The sequence below is a fragment of the Acartia tonsa genome, chromosome 8, assembly GCF_053477335.1.
Source record: "Acartia tonsa isolate MP-2025a chromosome 8, ASM5347733v1, whole genome shotgun sequence".
NCBI lineage: Eukaryota > Metazoa > Arthropoda > Copepoda > Calanoida > Acartiidae > Acartia > Acartia tonsa.
Window position 1 is genome coordinate 8,321,261 of NC_137267.1, and position 21,886 is coordinate 8,343,146.

Genomic DNA, 21,886 nt, shown 5'->3' on the forward strand with positions numbered 1-21,886 from the left:
CTTTATACATGACGAAAATCTTATTCTATAGGTAGATCGTATTTGAAAAACAATCCCATTACACAATAAAAAACAAGGATGACAACATCCATAAAAGCGAAGCACTGAAACGTTAGGACAAACGGACATTAACACTTGTATAGTATCTGAACTGAAAAATCGGAACATAAATGTATAAATGTCGAATCAAAATTGTAGGTAAATTTGTTGAAAAACTGCTTAAAAACAGGATAATGTTTATGGACATACTTAAATTTTTAAACTTGATTATAGAGTTGCTTCGCTTATAATATTGTTCTTTGTTGTCCCAGGAATCAATATACCAAAAATCAGACCAAACGAATAATTAAAACACTTGAAAATTTGTTGTTGAAAAAGTAAAAAAATCAACATGTTTAAAATGGACGTACGGACATTCTGGTAATGATTATAGAGTTGCAACGCTTTCTAAATCGTACCCAACTACTACAGGAATCATCATGCAAAGTTTGAAATCGATAGGACAATTCTAACATGCCTAAATTAACGAATAAAAGCTATCTATCTTGGACGGACGGACGGACCGACCCTAATTATAGAAAAGCTTCGCTTTTAAAAAGTTGGAATTAGATACCTTTTTCTTATTCTTTTTAATAACTTAATATTTATTTATCACATCGTATTATAGCGGTTTTCTCACCGAATATTAAATTTAAAAGTTTTGATAGTCGTGGATAATTGTCTAAATTGTGAATCGGTTCTAGTCCAGTGGATATTAATCGGTTTCGAAGCCATACTGGAAAAAAAAAGTTTTACTGTTTTAATATTCACTAGCGGCTTCGCCCCTAGCCTCTAGGGGCTGTGCACCAAGAGGTTTGATCAACCTAATTTTTCGTATTTTAGATTTAAAAAGAAAGTTTTCGGGGGGGGGGTGTATTTTTTACTTTTTGGGGGTTGGGGGTGTCCCACCCCCCAAGAAAATAGCTTAAAACCATCACAGAACCAGTAGGTATATTCCCTGAAGAGTAGAGCCCAATCGGTTCAGTGGTTACTGAGATCTTAAGCTTCAGACGGACAGACAGACATCGTTCTACTTTGTATTATAGATAAACTTCTAATCCTAATTTATGATTTTTATCTTACAAATTTTTTTTTTCTTTTAAGGTTTCCGACAAGACTAGACTAGGTAATGAAATTATCCTCTTACAGTAATGCATCTGCGACTAACATTAAAACAGGGAGGGAGGGGACAATGGGATGTTAAATTTCTATTCCCAGGGATTTAAAGGGATAAGACAGTGGCCAATAAATTGATATACATTCCCAATGATGATAAACAAAATTGCCCCTTCTGTAAAATACAATTAGTGGTTGTAACATTAGGACACTCAACTTAATTCTCCACCCAATCAAAATTCAATGAAATTCCCCAAAGTTTTTAAGCCAACGAATAAGAAAACGTTATTATAAAACTTTAAGGGTCCGTGTAATAAACACCCCAATGTCTTCTCCCTCCCTGGTATATTACACTGGTACCAAAAGTTATACACTTTCGTTTTCTTATTCGTTGGCTTAACAACTTTGGGACTTTTATTAGAGTTCGATTGGTTGGTTCATTAAGTTGAGTTACCAAACGTTCAACCACTAATAGTAATCTATAGAAGGGGTAAATTTGTGGATCATTTTAGGATGTACATTGTACATCAATTTATAGGCCATTGTCGTATCCCTTTAAATCCCTGATATTAGAAATAGTATTAAATCCACTTAGGCTTTCAAATAATTTCTTTCTTAGAATAACATTTTTCTCCTTTCATTAAAGACAATTAAGTTTTTGGGAATAGCCCCTTTCATGGCAACGCTCCTTAATGGGCGATTCGTCGTATTTTTAAAATGGCTTTTTATAGGTTAGGTTAGGTTATATTGGGTTAGATGATTGCTCCACATGGTAAGGTGATTGGCCCCGTAGGTGCTAGAAATAGAAGAAAAGCTACTGTGAAAAATACAAAGAATTGCCCCTTAAGGTGCGTTGCCACGAAAGGGACTATATTCAAGTTTTTAATTAAAGTGGACATCAAGTGAAAGAGCATTAAATATTTATAAAAATATTTAACTAGCTATTGAAATAAAAATTATAAAACTGAATAAAAATGTACAAAGTCATTTGAATTTGTGTAATTTCGACATTACAAAGGTATTTAATTGATAAAATACAAATTAATTTAACCGCAAGAATGGTTCTCATTTTCAATGTAGCCTCTCATAGGTCCTGAGAAGGTTTTTAACTATTTTGGGGGAGGGTACCACCAACCTCCCAAGAGAAATCCCCCATGTTAAAAAATTACCCCCTGTCACCAGAAATTTTTTTTTATATGGTTTGGTCGGGTATCTGGATATTAAAACTATCCGGATACCGGATATTCGGCTGATATCTAATGCCGGATAACCGGTAATTTGCCGTATATCTTGCCATTTTCAATATCTGGCCCAACCCTAATTTTTTACTTCTTTTTATGACTAAAATAGAAAAAGCGTGGATCGACCCCTCCACCCAAGTAGCCTCTAGGGGCATAGCCGCTAGTACTGAATTGATATTGAATTATTTTCCTGGTGCAGATATCACATTGGAATGTTAGCCACAGGTTCAGCGGACGAATGTTGGAAATTCTTATCACAGTTCCTGAAAATAAAAAAAAAAACAAGTTTTAATCTAATTTTCAAAATTACATTACTTTCTGTTTTTTAAAAGCGAAGCTTTTCTATAATTAGGGTAGGTCCATCCGTACGTAACGGGTAGCTTTTTTCGTTATACTTGGCATGTTAGAATTGTCCTATCGATTTCAAACTTTGCATGGTGATTCATGTAGTATTTAGTCACGATTTAGAAAGCGTAGCAACTCTATAATCACTACCAGAATGTCCGTACGTCCATTTTAAACATGTTGATTTTTTTTTACTTTTTTAACAACTTTTATGTGATCTAATTATATGATTGATCTGATTTTTGGTATAATGATTCCTGGGAAAACAAAGTATAATGTTATAAGCGAAACAACTCTATAATCAAGTCCTAAAAATGTAAGTATGTCCATAAACATTATCCTGTATCAAGCAGTTTTTCAATAAATTTACTTACAATTTTTACTGCGACTCTAATATATTAATATTCTGATTATTGAGTTCTGACACTATACAAGTATACAAGTGTTAATGTCCGTTTGTCCTACCGTTTCAGTGCTTTGCTTTTATGGATGATGTCATCCTTGTTAATGTATGTGTATATCAACTTATTAGGTAAACATTCTAAGTAAAAGTTAATGCACGAAATATTAAATGAGATTTATGTCAAAAGAAAAGTTTCATATCTCTTAGTCCAAATACCTACCCGGGACTAAACATGTCATTGACTTTTCAATTACCCCCCCCCCCCCTTAAAATATATCATATCCATATTGAACAGATAGAAAATAAACTAATAATCCCTGAAATTTTCAGCATCCTATCTTGAAAAGGAATTGAGAAAATCACGAAAACTTGATAATTCTGGGAATCGATCTAGCCCCCCAAATAACAGACAGATGGACAAAAACAATGTATAGATTAGATGGGCATAAGTCTTCACTAAAAATTTCAGCTGTCTGTCTTGTATAGGAGCAGAGAAAATCACGTTTCTTTTGTAGCGTTACGGACGGACAAAGTGAATTATAGAGTAGCTTTGCTACTAATAAACAGGATGATTAGGTGGTAAAGATTTTAATCTCTTTCATTTACCTTGCACTGTCGATATTAAAAAGGTTGACAACATCCATAAGTAGCGAAGACCAAAAACTATAAAATAGCCAAAAATCATCTAAAAAGCACTCCTACTGCCATGGATGTTTTATAGGTAATTATGCTCCAAAATGATTGAAATGTTGACAAGAAGTTTCAATCCTCTATCTTAAATAGCAGCTAAAAAAAATAACCTTCCCCCATAGCGTTACGGACTAACTGACGGACGGGCATAGTATATTATAGAGTAGCTTCGCTAATAAAAAAAAACCTCAGGCTTTTCTGAAAGTACAAATCAAGACAACTCATTTTGTGTACCTCAAACATATATTACAAAAAAATAAGCATAGTACGACAAAAACATACTGATATGATACATAATCGTTTAAAATACGATAAAAGATTATATACTCAGGATGGTAAACAAATAAATACAGAATATGGACATCATTTATTGACCAGTTCGTTCAACCAGTAGGAGGGATGGCGTAAAGGGGGTTTGTTATTTTAGCCATCGACAAGTTACAATTTATTATAACTTGTGAAAATCTGGTATAAGTAATAATAAATTCATTGGTAACCACAAAACTAACTTTTAGAGCAGCCGCGCTTTTATACAAATATGTACATAATGAATTCTTGTCGGATACAGCCAAATAATGACAAAAAAATGGTCACTAATTGGATGCTAGATATTCAATTATATTATATATGAGAGATTAGTATGTTTTTCTTATTTTTTCTTCTTCTTTGGACAGTCAAAACAACATTTAGGAAGGAAAATAACATATATTTTTTTTCAAAGCGAAGCTGTTGTATAAATAATAACTTCTCCCGATAAGCTGACCGTCATTTTAAAACAGTAACAAAGGACATTTTATAAGGCCGGAGTATATTTTAATTGTGGACGGCTGAGGTGGAATTTGGCGGCCCTGTTTATTTGAAAAGAAACAATTCTAGGCCTAACAAAGCTTAGGTCAGAAGAATAAGATAGCTCATAAGCACTCCAAAGGTGCAAGAGTAATACCTTCACCATCAACAACCTTTTTATTTCAAGTTTATCTATCTCATTTTTGCCTTTAGTGCTATCTTTGTCAGCTAAAATTTTCCGTGCGATTCTTAGGATATAATTGTTTTTGCATATAAATTCCCTAACAAAGAAAATAATTGGGAGTTTTATAACCATTCTTTTACCTTGTTTTTACAGCACTCATTTAAACATTTGTACTGTGCTTCAGAAAATGTCGTCTGTCCCAATTTCAAAAAAAAGTTGCTAAAATTTTGGCTTCCACCCAAATTGTGAGTTATGTAAAAAACAGATATATAGTATAGATGTATCATGTAAACCTCCCTTCCTTTTTTAAAGACCTCTTTTGTCTGCTTCTAATTTATTTTCTGCTACTTGGCTGTGTTAATATAAGCGACACCATTGGTTGATTTTCAATGAAAAGGTTGCACAAGGTGTTTCGATGGGGAGATATAGTTATTTAACCATTTCTCCCTCTAGTGTTTTACAATAATATGTAAAAGATGAGCCTTTCTGATACAGTTTTTAAAAAGATGTAAGAATAGCTGTTTTTCACCTTTTTGAAGATTTGGTATGTCGGAACTTGATTAATGAATTGCATTATCCTATTAACAACATTCCAACAGCTCATTCATTTGTTTGCCTTTGTCTCGGAGTCTTAAGTGTGATATGTGATAAGTTGCGCCTTTTTATGGACTAAGATATTCCCCCATACTCACACAAGTAGCAGCAACACCAAGTTTGACATCTTTAGTTATGACGCAGTTGGGTCGATGACTCAAAACCAATTTGGAAATTGTTATCCTTGTGTGTAAGAATTAGATTAGCATTGATTGCAATCAAAGACTAGATAGATATACATACTTCCTATTATATACGTTCCACAGTATATTTTGACCATTAATTATTCTATATATTACAGAATAATAGAACAGACCTGGATCTTTAAATCATTTTAGTGGTGAGCCAGATCGGGGTGAGCCAACTTTCCACCAATGAGAGCAAAGCATTTTATTAAATGCCGCACTGAGATTGGCTGAAATTCGGCTCACCCCAATCTGGTTCACCACTAAAATGATTTTAAAATCCAGCTCAGATCGATAAAGATTAAAGAAAATAAGTTTCAATTCAAATTTAGTTTAAAAGTTATTTTCGGGTATTATTGAAAAACTGTTTATTACACCAAAGTCCCCAAAGTTATAAATTAAGTTAGCTTAACAACTTTGGGAACTTTAATTGAATTTTGACTGGTTGGTTCATTAAGTTGAGTGTCCAAACGTTTCAACTAATAATTGTAATCTACAGAAGGGGTAATTTTGTGTATCATCATTGGGTTATTACATCAATTTATCGGCCATTGTCTCACCCCTTTAGATCCTTGTGAGTATGGATGATTTAGACTTAAAGGTCAATGCACTATAATGTTATTGTTGAATCATTTACCATCGAAGCATTTCAAGGTCCAATACTGTATAAATAAAGGCTGCCAACAAATAAGCTAAGAAAACTAAAATCTTACCTCTAATGGTAATAAGTCTGTTGTAGAATGAGGATTTTAGGATTCTGAGAGGTGTTACTTCCTGGTTGATAAAATACATTCGATTTTTAAATCCATTAAAATAAGGGGGGGGGGGGGGGTTTAATGCAACCATCTCGTAATCAATGTATAAATGGCACTTAGAATTCGAATTTCGATCTAAAATTCTGCATGATTAATCCTTGGTAGGTCTATTTTCCCTGAATCGAACAAAAAAGTTGAAAAAGTAACGGCTAACGGCTCAGCCGTTTAGCCGTTTTTTTTTTTTGGGCTATATTTAGGGCAAATCTGTCATAAATTACGTAGGAATCAACTTTTTGAAACATATTTTTGCTTTAAATAATGTGAAATGATACAAAAACAACATTTTCAGATTTCTAGTACCAGCAACTAGCTGCTAGAACCATTTGAAAACATTTTGGAGCAGAAAATAGTATTATGTGGAGATAGGTTTCGTGATGATTTGCATTGAAAATAGCCCAAAAAATGGCTAAACTGCTAAGCCGCCAGCTGTTAGCCGTTATTTTTACAACTTTTTGTTCGATTTAGGGAAAATAGACCTACCAAGGATTACTCATGCAAAATTTCAGATCGAAATTCGAATTCTAAGTGCCATTTATACATTGATTACGAGATGGTTGCATTAACCCCCCCCCCCCCCTTATTTAACAATCATAAAATCTCTTATTCATCAATATGAAAGTCTTCCAACCTTCTTTTAAACTAACTGTTCAAAATTTTAAATTTATCTTATTAGTTATTTATTGCATCGTTTTATAGACAGCTTTCCCTGAGGAGTAAAATGAAAATTATCAGTTTAATACTAGTGAGTTTTGTAATCTCCGAGGGGCCGAAGGCCCAGCTCACAAGACTAGTATTAATATTGTGACTTAAATATTATACTTCGTAGAAAATTGTCTGTCATAAGATACAAAACATGATATGAAACCAGTTCTGATCCAGTGGATATTATTCGGTTTCGAAACCATACTGAAAATCAAGTTGAAACTATTTTTTACAAAATACGTTGTGACAATCAAGTAGAAGGGAAGAGTAATGGGTAAAAAGGGTGGATGGGGGATCGTTATTTTAGCCTGCTACAAGTTTCACTTATATTAGAGTACATGATAATCTGGTGTAAGATCTAAGTATTAATAACTCCATTCATGAATTACCATTCTTTAATCTTGTACAAAAATGTACAGTGCATGAATAATTCATATTTTCAATTTTAGCTGAGAAGCAAAATTGTGGTTTGCATAACTATTCTGTACTTTGCAAAGTTTTATTCCTTGTTCGTAAATGGATCACCGTAACTCCCCCCCCCCCATCCGTTTTCCTAAAATTATGTATAAATATTTCTCGTATTCATTCGAATCCGGTGGATAGGTACCGGTTCTCATCCAAACGAAAAAAACTATGTCTAGCATCATATTATATTCAGCTTTCTACGAATATAAAAATGTACAATCATGAGATTAAAACCAGTTTTTTTAGTCCGTGCCTTCGGCACCTCGGGGCTAAAAAACTGGTTTTAATCTTGTAATTGTACATTCTATATCCGCGGAAAGCCGTTTATAATACGATGCGAGAAATAACTATTCTCGTGTTCATTAGATTAGAACGATACCCCTCATCCATCCCCTCCCCTCCAAGTGGAATAACCAACTGACCAATAAATGAGGGCCATGCTAGCAACCTTAATTGACGAAAAATCTTCCCCTGTCAATATATCCACGTATATTCTATACCCATAAATTCTTCATTTTGAATTCAAAAGAAGGAAGACAAATAATATAATAATACAAATATTTAAACCGATAATACAGAAAATCAAATTTGCATTTTGCATAAATGTAAAGTTTTTAAGATCATACACAATAACAATACAAAGATGTATATTAGGGTTTATTTTGAGACATTAAAATCTTTAAATGCTTATAAATGAAATTTTAGCAGCTTATTTTCTTCTTAGAACTGCCAATCCTATTATATAAAGGAGTAAGCTTTTTTCTGTATCGAAGGATCTCGCTAACTGCTGAACCGATGTGGTCCTCCTTTAGAGAGAAGCTTTTATCGGTACAGGGAAGTATTTTATTTATTTTGGGGCAGGCAAGGTAGCTCCACTCTCCCAAGAGAAGAAAATAAACAAATTTTCTTTCCTTTTCGTTTTTAAAAACAAAATTTAATGGTTAACCCCCCCCCCCCCCCCCCCCCATTTCCTGAAGTGTACTTAGAGGCCTCTGGGGGCGTAGGCAATAGTTTAATTATAAAGTAAAAAAAAAAAAAAAAATAGGTTTCCTGGTCGCATAGCACATCTACCAGAGGTAATTTGAAACTAAAGGGTAGCTTCACTACCTAATTCTAAGAATCTGTGTCTCATTCGCTCAGGATAAAATATAAATATAAACTGTACAAAATTTTTCTGAAGAAATTACAAAGATAGATATATAATAAAATACATTATATAAGAGTAGAAATTAATCATAGTGTCAAAAAAACCTCCTTAAACAATTGAGTTAATGTATTTGTTATAAGTATATTCTATACATAAGTATGTAATTATGTATTAGTTATCATGAAATCATTACAGGCCTAGCACGCAAACAATATTACCGTCAATATAAAATACAGTTTGAGAAGATTTGAATTGACAAACTTTCAAACTTATTCTAAAAGAAACTTTTAGCTGATAAAAGATTAAGTTTGAGCTTCCAAATGACTCCAAAACGGACAAAGTAAGTTAGAGAACAGATGTTAAGTTGTCATCAAAATTATTATTCAAACCAGGGAATCTTTGACTTTTAAAGCATGAACAACAGATGAGAAAACTAATAAACAGACAGGATATGGGAATCTTTACTTGAAACTTCAGCAGTCTTTCTTAAATAGCAGCCAAGAAAATTAAATTTTCTCCATAGTGTTACGGACTGACTGACGAGCGGAAAGACAGACAACGTGAATTATAGAGTAGCTTCGTTACGAAAAAAGGGGGAGGTAGGTTGTGCTAAAATTCCGTAAAGGTGTGAGTTTTAAGAATTTAAAATTTAAGAATCTAAAATTTGACATGGCAGTTGCTTTAATGGGATATAACGTGGATATGTACTATATTGAGCAACTGCCGTACAAAATTTTGGAGTTCTATTTTAAATTCTTAAAACTCACACTCTTACGGAATTTTAGCACAACCTTCCTCCCCCTTTGTTATACAATCTTGAATGATCTTATACCACAGTAGAATAAGTACTAATAAACAAAAAAGATAATTAAATATCTAAAAACACAAAAGCTTTTTAAAAGTATTAAAAACATTTATGAAAAAAATTTATATAACAATATCCATAATTAACGAAGAAAAATAAATCATAGAAGGACAAACGGACATAGTGAGTTATAGAACAGATGTCCAGAAGGAGAGAGAATATGAAATTAATCATTAAAAAATCACGAATACTTTATAAAATACTAGCGGCTAGGCCCCTAGAGGCTCCTAGGGACACGTAGAATTGTTTCTTTCAATCTATTTTAAAATCAGCTATCTATCAAAAAAAAAAAATTTCGCCAATAGATGGTGTTAATTATGTTTTTGGAAAATGCCAAAAATGTCTGCAGGGCGGCGTTTTTTTGGTTTTTGTCGATTTCTCTGGGGAGGGTGGTGGTACCATCCCCCAAAATAGTTATAAACCTTCCCTGGACCTATGAGAAGCTAAGGTTTAGCGAGATCCTTCGTAACAGACAAACAGAGACACAAACAGACATCCTGTTACTTTACTATAAGGATAAGTATCTTAGACGTATCATGATGCATGACAGCAAGCCAGACAGACAGACCAAGAATACTGGATGCTCATTGTTACAGGGTATCATCATCCAAAAATTTCAGACCTCTATCTTAAATAGCAGTCGAGAAAATCACCCCCCCCCCCCCTAGCCTAACAGAGGAACGGACAGACAAAGCAAATTATATAGAAGCTTTACTTCTGAAAATAATATAAAATAAATGGATATTATAAAAGTTTCTCTGCTCTGATAATATTTTCCAGGAAAAACTGCTCTTTATTTTCAGAGGATTTAAGCTGAACTCTGGGAGGCCCTAATAGGGAGAAAGAGTGTACAACATATATTATGAACAAAAAAAAACAAGATTAATCAAATTGATTTGTGTAACAGTGACTGCGCCCCTAGTAACAAGAGGAAGGAAGGAGGCAAAAAATAGCCGAAAACCATCCCAAGACAAATGTTTAAAAATTAAATTTAAAGATTTATAAAGATGAAAAAGCCATCACTAATTGGCAATTAAAACTTAATTATCATTTTTATTGAGAACAGGAAATGTATTTCCAGGGATCTAAATGGATAGACACCAAATTGGCTGCCGTTTAGCTGTTGACTGCCGGATGTTGCCGCAGGCAGCTGCAAAGTACAGCTGCCGCCGCCAAAAATCATGTTTTAAGATTTCTAATATAAAATTTTCACAGAAATAAACGTTTTCTGAAAAAAAATTCATCTACCTCCAAAAATAATAAAATTACATTTAAAAAATAAAAAAGTAGGGATTTTTGCCGGATTTCTGGCCGGATAGTTCCAATATTCGGTATTCGACCGGATATCCGGCAAATTACCAGATATCCGACCGGATAACCTGAAATCGGCATTAGAAATCAGCCGGATATCCGGTATCTGGATAGTTTTAATATCCAGTATCCGGCAGGATATTGAAAATAGCTGGATATCCGGCCCAACCCTAATTAATATTATCTTAATAATAATTAAGACGGCTGAAAAAAAAATTTTCTTTTTCACCAAATTAATAGTAAAATATTACATGCTACTTAATCTTAAATAAGAAAATTCCATTTTGAAATTGAAATATTTTTCATAAATTAAATTCTTGGCTAAGTGAAATAAAACTTTTTATAAAAATAAAGTTATACACTTTATTATTTTACCATATAAATGTTTGGTTCTTAGGAAAAGTAATCAGCTTTTCTACCAAATTCTCATATCCTAAAGATACATTTAATTTTGTACTAGGATCTAATTCTTTATTTTTGTTATTAGTACGTGTTATTATAGTATTAAATCCATCTCTTTGAATTATTTTACTATATAAATGTTTGGTTCTTAGGAAAAGTAATCAGCTTTTCTACCAAATTCTCATATCCTAAAGATACATTTAAGTTTGTACTAGGGTCTAATTCTTTATTTTTGTTATTAGTACGTGTTATTTTAGTATTAAATCCATCTCTTTGAATTATTTTACTATATAAATGTTTGGTTCTTAGGAAAAGTAATCAGCTTTTCTACCAAATTCTCATATCCTAAAGATTCATTTAAGTTTGTACTAGGGTCTAATTCTTTATTTTTGTTATTAGTACGTGTTATTTTTGTATTAAATCCATCTCTTTGAGGCAGGATACATTATAATCCATTGTTTAAATTAAACATTTAGTTTTGATAGAGTTGTTAAGAATTTTTTTAAAAACAAGGAATATTGTTTTGGAGCTTAAACAAAGCTTTTAAAGAAATTTAATTATATTTTTTTAAAAGTCCACTTATACATATTATTACTATATTTATTATTTAATATACCTAATATATCAGAAACCAAATACTTGAGTTACTTTTATACAATATTAAATTATTCAAGATTTCAGGAAATTATAGTACATGAAAGTAAAACCTTTCTTCTTGAGCAAATACTAGACCAATTCAAGAAGTCGCTGTTTATGAGATCTTACTGGAAATACAGAACTTTAGTTCAGACTTATAATGAATACTGAATATTGGGAGGGGAAGGAAGGGGGGGGGGAAGGGGTCGACCCACTCCACTTTAAATTTTAGGTTTTTAATAAGTATAATTGTTTTGATGGGGTCATTTTTTTCTAGGCGCTATTTCTCTTTAGACGGCGGAACTACCTCCCCCAAAACTTCCCATGACCTATCAGAAGCTACCCTGTAATGGAGAGCCATATCGGTTCAGCAGTTAGCGAGATCCTTCAGTACATACACTCAGAGACAGATAGACAGAGATCCTTTTACTTTATTATAAGGATAATGTTCATTTGTCTGACTATTGGATTTTATGAGCTTTACTTTTATGGATGGGGCAATCTAGGGTTCGGCCGGATATCCGGATATTGAAACTAGCCGGATATCCAGATATTGGAAATATCCGGATATTCAGTAATTTGCCGGGTATCCAGCGTTGACCAGATTTCCAGCCAGATATCTGATATCCGGCATTAAAAATCAGCCGGATATCCGGACTGGCAAAAAATATCCGGCTCAGCATGTGCAAAAATTATTTTTTAATTAAGAATATTGTAATTTAGTTTGTACAGTACATAAAAATTCCGTTTAATTGGAAGCAGAATAGAGAAAGTGTGTGAGATAAAAGAGGTTTAATAATAATAATGTTCTTTACCAGGAAAATCTTCTCTTAATTTCGAGGACAATCTTAGAGAGACATCATATTTGGGAGAGATTGACGCAAGATAAGTATCCTCAAATTTATTTCTGTATTACAGTTTACTGTTCTGTCTTGCATTTATTGCTTTACATTTCACTGTCAGTTTTTGTAGTATAATTAATGTTGCTACACTCTAAAGGGATAAGACAATGGCCGATGAATTCATGTGTATCTCCAGTTATGATACACAAAATTACCCCTTTTGTAGATTAAAATTAGAGGTTGAAACGTGTGGTCACTCAACTACATGAACCAACCAATTAAACTTCAATAAAAGTCCCCAAAAGAAAACGTTATTATAAAACTTTGGGGACTAGTGTAATAAACAGCCCATTGACCCCTTCCTTCCTATGTAGACATAATTCAGTCCTTTTTAAAGATTGCTTATCCCAACATGCAGCGGGAGAAAAGGAAAGAGCAAAAATTGAAGAATAATAACTTGTGGTAAATAAGAGAATTTTTTTGTACAGAATATTGTACCTACTGTACATGCAAGTAAAATCAATAATTATCAAACATTGATGATCAAATAAGAGGATAGAAAATCCTCTTAAAGGATCTGGGGCCGGGTAGAAAGATACATTAGAAAACATTTTTTTTTTCCTAATTAATTTTCTAAAATAAGTAGGTAATTGGTTTTGTGAATATATTTATTATTTTAAAAACCTAAAACATTTTCCAGTAGATATTTGACTTAAATGTATCAATAATAAATTGATCATTCATAAAAATATTAAAGTAAGATGTATGATTGTCTGACTCATAAGATCTCAAAAACAGCTGAAGTGATTGTGCTCCTTGAATTTAAAAAATCTTCATATTTTTCATTTTTTTGGGGGGTTAGGGGTGTCCCACTCCCCAAGAAAATAGTTATAAACCTTCCCGGGACCTATGAGAAGCTACCCTGTTAAGGAGAACCCGATCGGTTCAGCGGTTAGCGAGATGCTTCGGTACAAACACTCAGACACACAGACAAACAAACAGACATCCTGTTACTTTAGTATAAGGACTAGCGGATACACCCCTAAAGGCCTCTAGGGACATGTCTTTTCAATCTATGTTAAGATCAGCTGATTACCATAAATATCCGCTGAGTGGTGCTTTATATTTTTTTCATTTTTGGCGATTTCTCTTGGGAGGGTGGTGGTACCCTTCCCCCCAATAGCTATAAACTTTCTCGTGACCTATGAGATTTAAATTGCGCAGCATAAAAAATTATTAAGGATATTAGTGCTGACCTTTTTAATATCTATTTAATACAGGGAGGAAATTGGCTGTTAATGACACTGGTACCAATTATTTTATCATCTAACTTATTAGCTTAAAAGTTTGGGTACTTTTACAGAATTTTAATTGTTCAGTTCAAAACTAGAAAAGCCACACATTTCAACCAATAATTTAGATCTACAGAAGGGGAAATTTTGTTTATCATCATTGGGAATGAATATCAGTTTATGGCTCCATTGTCTTATCCCTTAAGATCCCTGATTTGAATATCTACCATTTATATATCCCCGTATTTTCTCCATATTTAACGCAGTTCAGAGAGCAAATTCCAAAGAATCGCGAGTCTAAAACAGAGAGGATTAAGAGAGATGGAAAAAGAGGACTCTTTATAGAGAATCTAACCTCTCTGTGTTACCAAAGCTGGATAATTTCATAAATACACCAATTTTGAAACAAAGATGAAGCGGTATAAAAAGAGAATTTGACGGAATATAATGGTAATTAAGGATTATATGGAAATAATTCATAAAGAAGTTTAAAAGTTGCAAAACAGACATCTTTCAATCCTATAATATAAAGTAGTAAGGCTTTTTTTTGTCTAAAGCTAGATATCTCAAAAATGGCTGGTCCAAATGGGTTGTACTTTTAAAGGATGCTTTATATATGTCATGATAAGGTTTTTTTGCTGTTTTCCTGACATCCCCCCGCCTTCCCAAGAGGCTGGGGGCGAAGCAACTAGTATCTATCTTTAATACAAAGTAGAACGATGTCTGTCTGTTTGTTTGTAACAAAGAATCTCGCTAACCGCTAACCGATAGGGTTCTCCTTTACAGGGTAGCTTCTCATAGGTCCCGGGAAGGTTTATAACTATTTTCTTGGGGGGTGGGACACCGGGACACCCCCCCCCCAAAAAAAAAAAAATTTCTTTTTAAAAATAAAATTAAAATACCTATTGGAGTCGACTAACCCCCCCCCCAAAAAAAAATTTTTTATTTTTTATTTTCCTTTAAATCTAAAATACGAAAAATTGGTTTGATCAAACCTCTTGAGGCGAAGCCGCTAGTTAATGTTTATATAAAAAGCTTTTTATGATTTAACATTTTCATGAATTTTTATTTCATATCTTGATTTATTTTGGACTTTATATGAATGAGGTTAAATCTTAAAGTAATAAATAAACAAACAAAGAACCCTCCTCCCTATTAATTTCACAAATAAGGAGAGGGGCGAGGGTTATTTGCTCCACAAGGAACTTTAAAGGATAACCCGTGTCAAACAGGTAATACTAATAATAAATTTGTAACATAAGGGATAAAAATATTATAATACCTAGGTAGTGGATTTCAGTTTAAATTTTGATTATGATTTACCGGTACAAGGACAAACGTCAGAGCGACAAACTTCAAAGCGACAAACGTCAGAGCAAAAAACTTCAGAGCGACAAACGTCAAAGCGACAATCGTCTAAGCGACAAACGTCAAAGCGACAAACGTCAGAGCGACAAACGTCAGACTATACAAACATCTCGGATACGCATACTCCTACTTTTAGGGAAGCCTAATCAGTGCCACACATAACATCTAGTGTTAGTCATGCAATTTAAATTTTATAAATATTATGAAAAATTGTAAAGTACACCTGGTACTAAGCAGTAGCTTGGTGTACTATTGTATGTACTGCTTCGTAAGACGGGGCGTAATCTGTCACTGAATAAATGTTTTTTATGTTTTTATGTTTTTTTACAAACGTCAGAGTGGACAAACGTCAGACTATACAAACGTCAGAGTGGTACAAAGGTCAGACAAATTAAAAGTCTGACGTTTTATAAAAAGTTTAAAAATTATGTTTTGTTTTCATTGTTTCTGAGGATTAATCAATTATTTCGGCTTTTTTGTTACTTTATTTTTTTGAAAATGTGATAAAATTTTGATTATCTTTATTTCTTCTTACGTTTGTCGCTCTGACGTTTGTCCTAGTACCGATTTACCTATTATATTTTCTAGGGTTGGGCCGGATATCCGGTGTGGCCGGATATCCGGCTACTTTCAATATCCGGCCGGATACCGGATATTGAAACTATCCGGCCGGATATCCGGCTCTATAATTTTTTATACTTTACACCAAAAATCTCTGCTTTTTAAAATCTTAAATGGCTATAATTTTCTTATTATTGAAGATCGAAGAACATTTTTCTGAATAAGTTTAATTTTATGTAAATTTATATAAGATTTCTGAAGAAATTTTTTTTTACTACTTTAATATCTGGTAATTTGGCCGGTTATCCGGCCGGATATCCGGTAATTTGGCCGGATAACCGGATATTTGCTGGATATTCGGCGTTGGCCGGATATCCGGCCGGTTATCGGATATCCGGCATTTGAAATCAGCCGGATATCCGGTATCCGGTATCCGGCCAAAAAAGTATCCGGCCCAACCCTAATATTTTCCAAATCAAATCTTAATCAATAAGATATAAAAAAAAACAAGGATGACAACAATCGCTTAACCGATTGAGTTCTTCATTCCTAAAGATCCCCGGATGAATTAGACTTTTAAAAAATATTTTTTGGGCTACTTTACTGCCCTCCCTCCCATAGGTTGCTAGGGGCGCAGCATAATTTTAAATTTTTTGTCTCATCTTTAGATATATTTAACTATCAGAGGAATTGAGTTCAAATAAAGTTTGCGGTGACGTCAATTCTATTCAAATTCTTTAATATTTTCTAGTGTTGATTCTATATTAATGACTAGCGGCTACGCCACTAGAGGTCTCTATTGGCACTTGAGATGAAGGAGGAAATAATCAACCCTCCAACACTTTCAATTTTAGTTTTAGAAATAAAAAGTAAAAAAAATATTTTTCTTGGAGGGGGGAATTACCCTCTCTCAAAATAGTTCTAAATCTTCCCCTGACCTATGAAAAGCTTCACTGTAAAGGAGAATCATATCAGTTTAGCGGTTAGCTAGATCCTTCGGTACAATTAGACAAACAGGCATCCTGTTTGTTTTATAAGGATTAGAAGGGGGAAGGCGGGAGTGACACTTTTTTAAACCAAAACTGTAAGTCAAAGGAACTCAATTAAATAAAGAGTTACAGATCTGCAGTGTGGCCACAACCAAAAAAATACTGATACTGAAGAAAAAAAAGGAAATACTGAAAATACTGAATCCTAAAATAAGAAAAAATACTGAAAATACTGAAGAAAAAAAAGGAAATACTGAAAATACTGAATCCTAAAATAAGAAAAAAATACTGAAATACTGAACAAAAAAATACAAATACTGAATAAGTATTTTTTTATATGATTCCTCATTTCAAAATTTTATATATCATACCTTTATAATTTGGGGGATATTTTAAAGACCTTTTAATTTTGCCTCTTAGATTTTCTTGCACCAATTAAGCAGAAAATGACTGATAAATATTTTAAATGATTACAAAACTTAAATACTTTTTAGTTAATTTAAGAGCATGCTAAAAAACTTTACCTTTAATAATCATGCAAAGTACTCACCTTAGATTATTCATTCTATTAATAGACAAAAAAAAATATCTAAAAAAAATACTGTATAAAAGCATCTCAAATATTTAAAAATTTATATTTGAGATGAAATTGAAAAAAAAATGTATATTACCATCATAGACGTCCAAGCTTTTTGTTTTTTTTTGGGGGGGGGTAAAATTTTTTTAAGGGGGGGGTAATTCGCTTTTGGGGGGGGGTAAAATTCGCGCGCTCGCAATTTTTTTTACCCCACAAAAAATATTTACCCCGGGGGTAAAATTTGCTTGGGGGGGGGGTTAATTGCCCCCCCTGAAATCTGTTAGCAGGGGTAAATTTTATTTACTCCCCCCAAAATTGACCCCCTGGGGTAAAAATTTTTTTTTTGGGGGGGGTAATTTAAATTTTATTAAATATTTAGTATTAAAAAATGCGCGCGAAGCGCGCAAAATTTTTTTGGTAGAGATTTTTATTTTGGGGGGGGGATTTACCCCCCCAAAATTGTTTGTGGGGATGGTAAATACCCCCTCCTTAATGGTTGGGGGTAAATTTTAAACGGGGGGGTGGGGGGGGGTAAAATGAAAAAAAATTTGGGGGGGTAATCGCCCCTTTACCCCCCCCCCCCTTTGACGTCTATGATTACCATAAAAAAACCAAAATTAATGTACAAAGTTATAGGGTAATTTAAAGGAAAGTAAAGTGAGGCGCGAAGCACCGAAAAAAATCTGACATCAACTACTTGAAAAAACATCTTATTTATGCAAAATTTTTTGGAATTTAAGAAATAATAAAAATACTGAATCATGAAAATTTCCAAAAACTGAAAAATACTGAATAAAATTTTCAAATACTGAATATTCAGTATTTACTGAAAATACTGAAGCCCCAATTTCCAAATACTGAAGAATACTGAAGATTTTCAGTATACTGAAGAATATGGCCACGCTGGATCTGAGATTTAGCATGGCAGTTGATTTAAAGAGGTACAATATGAAACTGTGAAAGAACCGGAGATGGAACCGCCGTTTCTCGCCAAATTTTTCTTTTGTCTTTTCTTGCCAAATTAGAATAATTGGAATTTATAAAGAAATTGACAAAAGTCAAGTGAAAATATAAGGGAAATTTTTATGAATAGAAAAGTTTATCTCAAATTGGAAATTGTCTAATTTGGCGAGAAAAGGCAAAAAATGTCGGCTGGAAACGGCAGATTACGGCGGGAGCGGCGGTTCCATCGCCGTTTCTGTACAGTTCCATATTGTACCTATTAAAAGCAACTGCCATGTCAAATCTCAGAGCGTGTGTGTGTGTCTGTGCTGCTTGTGTACCAAAGGATCTTGCTAACCACTGAACCGCTATGGTTCTCATTTACAAAGTAGCTTCTCATAGGTCCAGGAATGGTTTATGACTTTTTGGGGGGAGGGAACAACCTACCTCCCAAGAGAAATAACCCAAAGAAAAAAAAAACTATTTCTTTTTAAAACTACAAGTTCTACTTAGTATAATAAATAGATATCTTATGAATTAGGTTGAGATCATCTAAATAAAGTTTATATTTTAATTCCTTTAAATGATTCTCTGGAAAAAATGACGTCTATCTCTTCAATAGACCTCTTTTCATTCTATAAAAAGACTACAAAATTTTTTAAAGTAGCGTAGCCAAATAAGTAGGGTTAGGCCGGATATCCGACAATTTTCAATATCCAGCCGGATACCGGATATTTTAACTATCCGGTCACCGGATATTCGGCTGATTTATAATGCCAGTTATCCGGTTATTTGCCAGATATCGGGCTATTTTTAATATCCAGCCGGCCGGTTAAAAAAGTATCCGGCCCAACCCTAATAATAAGCTGTCATCTTTAAAAAAGAACAGTAAATAGAAATCTTTTTAAAAATTGAGGGCATGTCTGTCTATCTTGAAGAGCCGATGAACCGATATGGTTCTCTTTACAAAAAAGCATTTCATGAGTCTTGGGAAAATTTGTAACTATTTTGGGGGCGGGTAACAAAAAATCACCCCTAGAAAAAAAATCAAACCCAGAAAGTTGTTTACTTTTTATTTTTAAAACTAAAATTGAATATAGTGGGAGGGAGGGTCGACTTCACCCCTCCAAGCAGAAGCACACATCTCAAGTTCCCCTAAAGGACCTTAGGGGGGAGAAGCCGATAGTATTATATTCTTAATCTTAAGGATTAGAGTAAAACACTAGAGGGAGAAAGGGTTAAATAACTGTATCTCCCCATCGCAACCGTCTTGTGCATCCTTCAAATTGGGTCATTGAAAATCAACCAATGGTGTCGCTTATATTATCACATCCAAGTAGCAGAAAATAATTTAGAAGCAGACGAAAGTCGTTTTTGAAAAATGAGTAGAGGTAGTTGTCTGTATATACATCTATACTATATAGGTATCTGTTTCTTAAGGTATAATAATATTCAACTAAGAAAATAGAAGTCTTAATAATCATTATCATGCCTACGTTACATTGGACATACTGACAGGCCTTTACTATAAAATAAAGTAGCTGCACTCCCAGCAACAGTAAAGATCAGAACCGTTTTATTTGAAGAGTTCCCAAGAATTGTATGTATTAGAACTATAATAAGATAAACTTGAACAAAAATTGGACGAGACAAAAGATGAAAAGGATTTCAGCTAATACATCCAACTTTTATAATAGAAACTTGCTTTTCCAAGAAAATAAAAGTTAAGTACGACCAATAGCGTTGTAGAATAGATAACTTGTAAATAGGGTTGGGCCGGATACTTTTTTGTCCGGATACCGGATATCCGGTATCCGGATAGTTTCAATATCCGATAGCCGGCCGGATATCTGGCCAACGCTCGATATCCGGCAAATTACTGGATATCCGGACGGATAACCGGATATCCGGCAGTAAAATCAGCCGGATATCCGGTTAGTTTCAATATCCGGTAACCGGCCGGATATCGAAAATGGCCGGATATCTGGCCCAACCCTACTTGTAAACAGACATATAGGTTCCGGGACAAACACAGGAGTGACAAACATCGGAGTGGACAAACGCAGCAGGTATCTAAAATATTCAGTTAAGGGGGGGGTTTTTAATGCAACCATCTCGTAATCAGTGAGCAAATGGCACTTAGAATTCGAATTTCGATCTGAAATTTTGCATGAATAATCCTTGATAGGTCTATTTTCCCTAAATCGAACAAAAAGTTGGAAAAGTAACGGCTGGCGGCTGGCAGCTCAGCCGTTTAGCCGTTTTTTGCCTATTTTTAGGGCAAATTCATCATTAATTACGTAGGAATAAACTTTTAAAAACATATTTCTGGTTTAATTCATGTTAAATGGTAACAATAACCATTTTTTAAAATTTTTAGTACCAGCTGCTAAACGGCTAGAACCGGCTGAAAACAGCTGGGAGCCGCCAAGAGTATAAAGGGTAGATAGGGCTTGTGACATGTCTAGGGGTAGGTTTCTATGGGTGCTGACCTCAAAAATGCTACTAAAAATAGTGACGGCCCATCCATATGGCAGCTGGGTAACAGCTGCAGCTCAGCTGCGAGCGGCCAAGAGTAGAATGAGTAGATATGGCTTGTGACGTGTCTAGGGGTAGGTTTTTATAGGTGCTGAGCTCAAAAATGCTAACAAAAATAGTGGAGGCCCATCCACATGGCAGCTGGGTAATGGACGCAGCTCAGCTGGGTAACGGCCGCAGCTCAGCTGGGTAACGGCCGCAGCTCAGACGAGATATTCCAAGAGTAGAATGAGTACATGAGGCATGTGACATGTCCAGGATTAGGTTTTTATGGGTGCTGAACTCAAAAATGCTTCTAAAAATAGTTTTGGCCAATCCCTATGGCAGTTAAGTAATAGCTGCTGCTCAGCTGCGAGCGGCTAAGAGTAGAATGATTAGATAGGGCTTGTGATAGGGCTTGTGACGTGTCTAGAGGTAGGTTTTTATGGGTGCTGAGCTCAAAAATGGTACCAAAAATAGTGGCAGCCCATCCATATGGCAGCTGGGTAACGGCCGAAGCTCAGCTGGTAGAGGCCAAGAGTAGAATGAGTACATAGGGCATGTGACATGTCTAGGGGTAGGTTTTCATGGGTGCTGAGCTCAAAAATGCTACCAAAAATAGTGGCGCTCAGCTGCGAGTGGCTAAGAGTAGAATGAGTAGATAAGGCTTGTGATGTGTCTAGGGGTAGGTTTTCATGGGTGCTGAGCTCAAAAATGGTACCAAAAATAGTGGCGACCCATCCACATTGCAGCTGGGTAACAGCTGCAGCTCAGCTGCGCGCCACTAAGAGTATAATGAGTAGATAGAGCTTATGACGTGTCTCTGGGTAGGTTTTTATGGGCGTTGAGCTCAAATATGCTACTAAAAATAG

General features: G+C 34.3%; 1 protein-coding gene across 1 annotated transcript in view; it reads right to left on the reverse strand.

The window, feature by feature from the left end:
• LOC145325922 (DNA helicase MCM8-like) overlaps positions 1–21,886 on the reverse strand; it is a 106,174-nt gene that overhangs the window by 69,416 nt on the left and 14,872 nt on the right. The window contains exons 9-10 of the mRNA XM_080168931.1: positions 6,297–6,356; positions 2,587–2,659 (exon numbers count right to left, since the gene is read on the reverse strand). Coding sequence (XP_080025057.1) covers positions 2,587–2,659; positions 6,297–6,356 — 133 coding nt within the window. The remainder of the gene's footprint in view (positions 1–2,586; positions 2,660–6,296; positions 6,357–21,886) is intronic.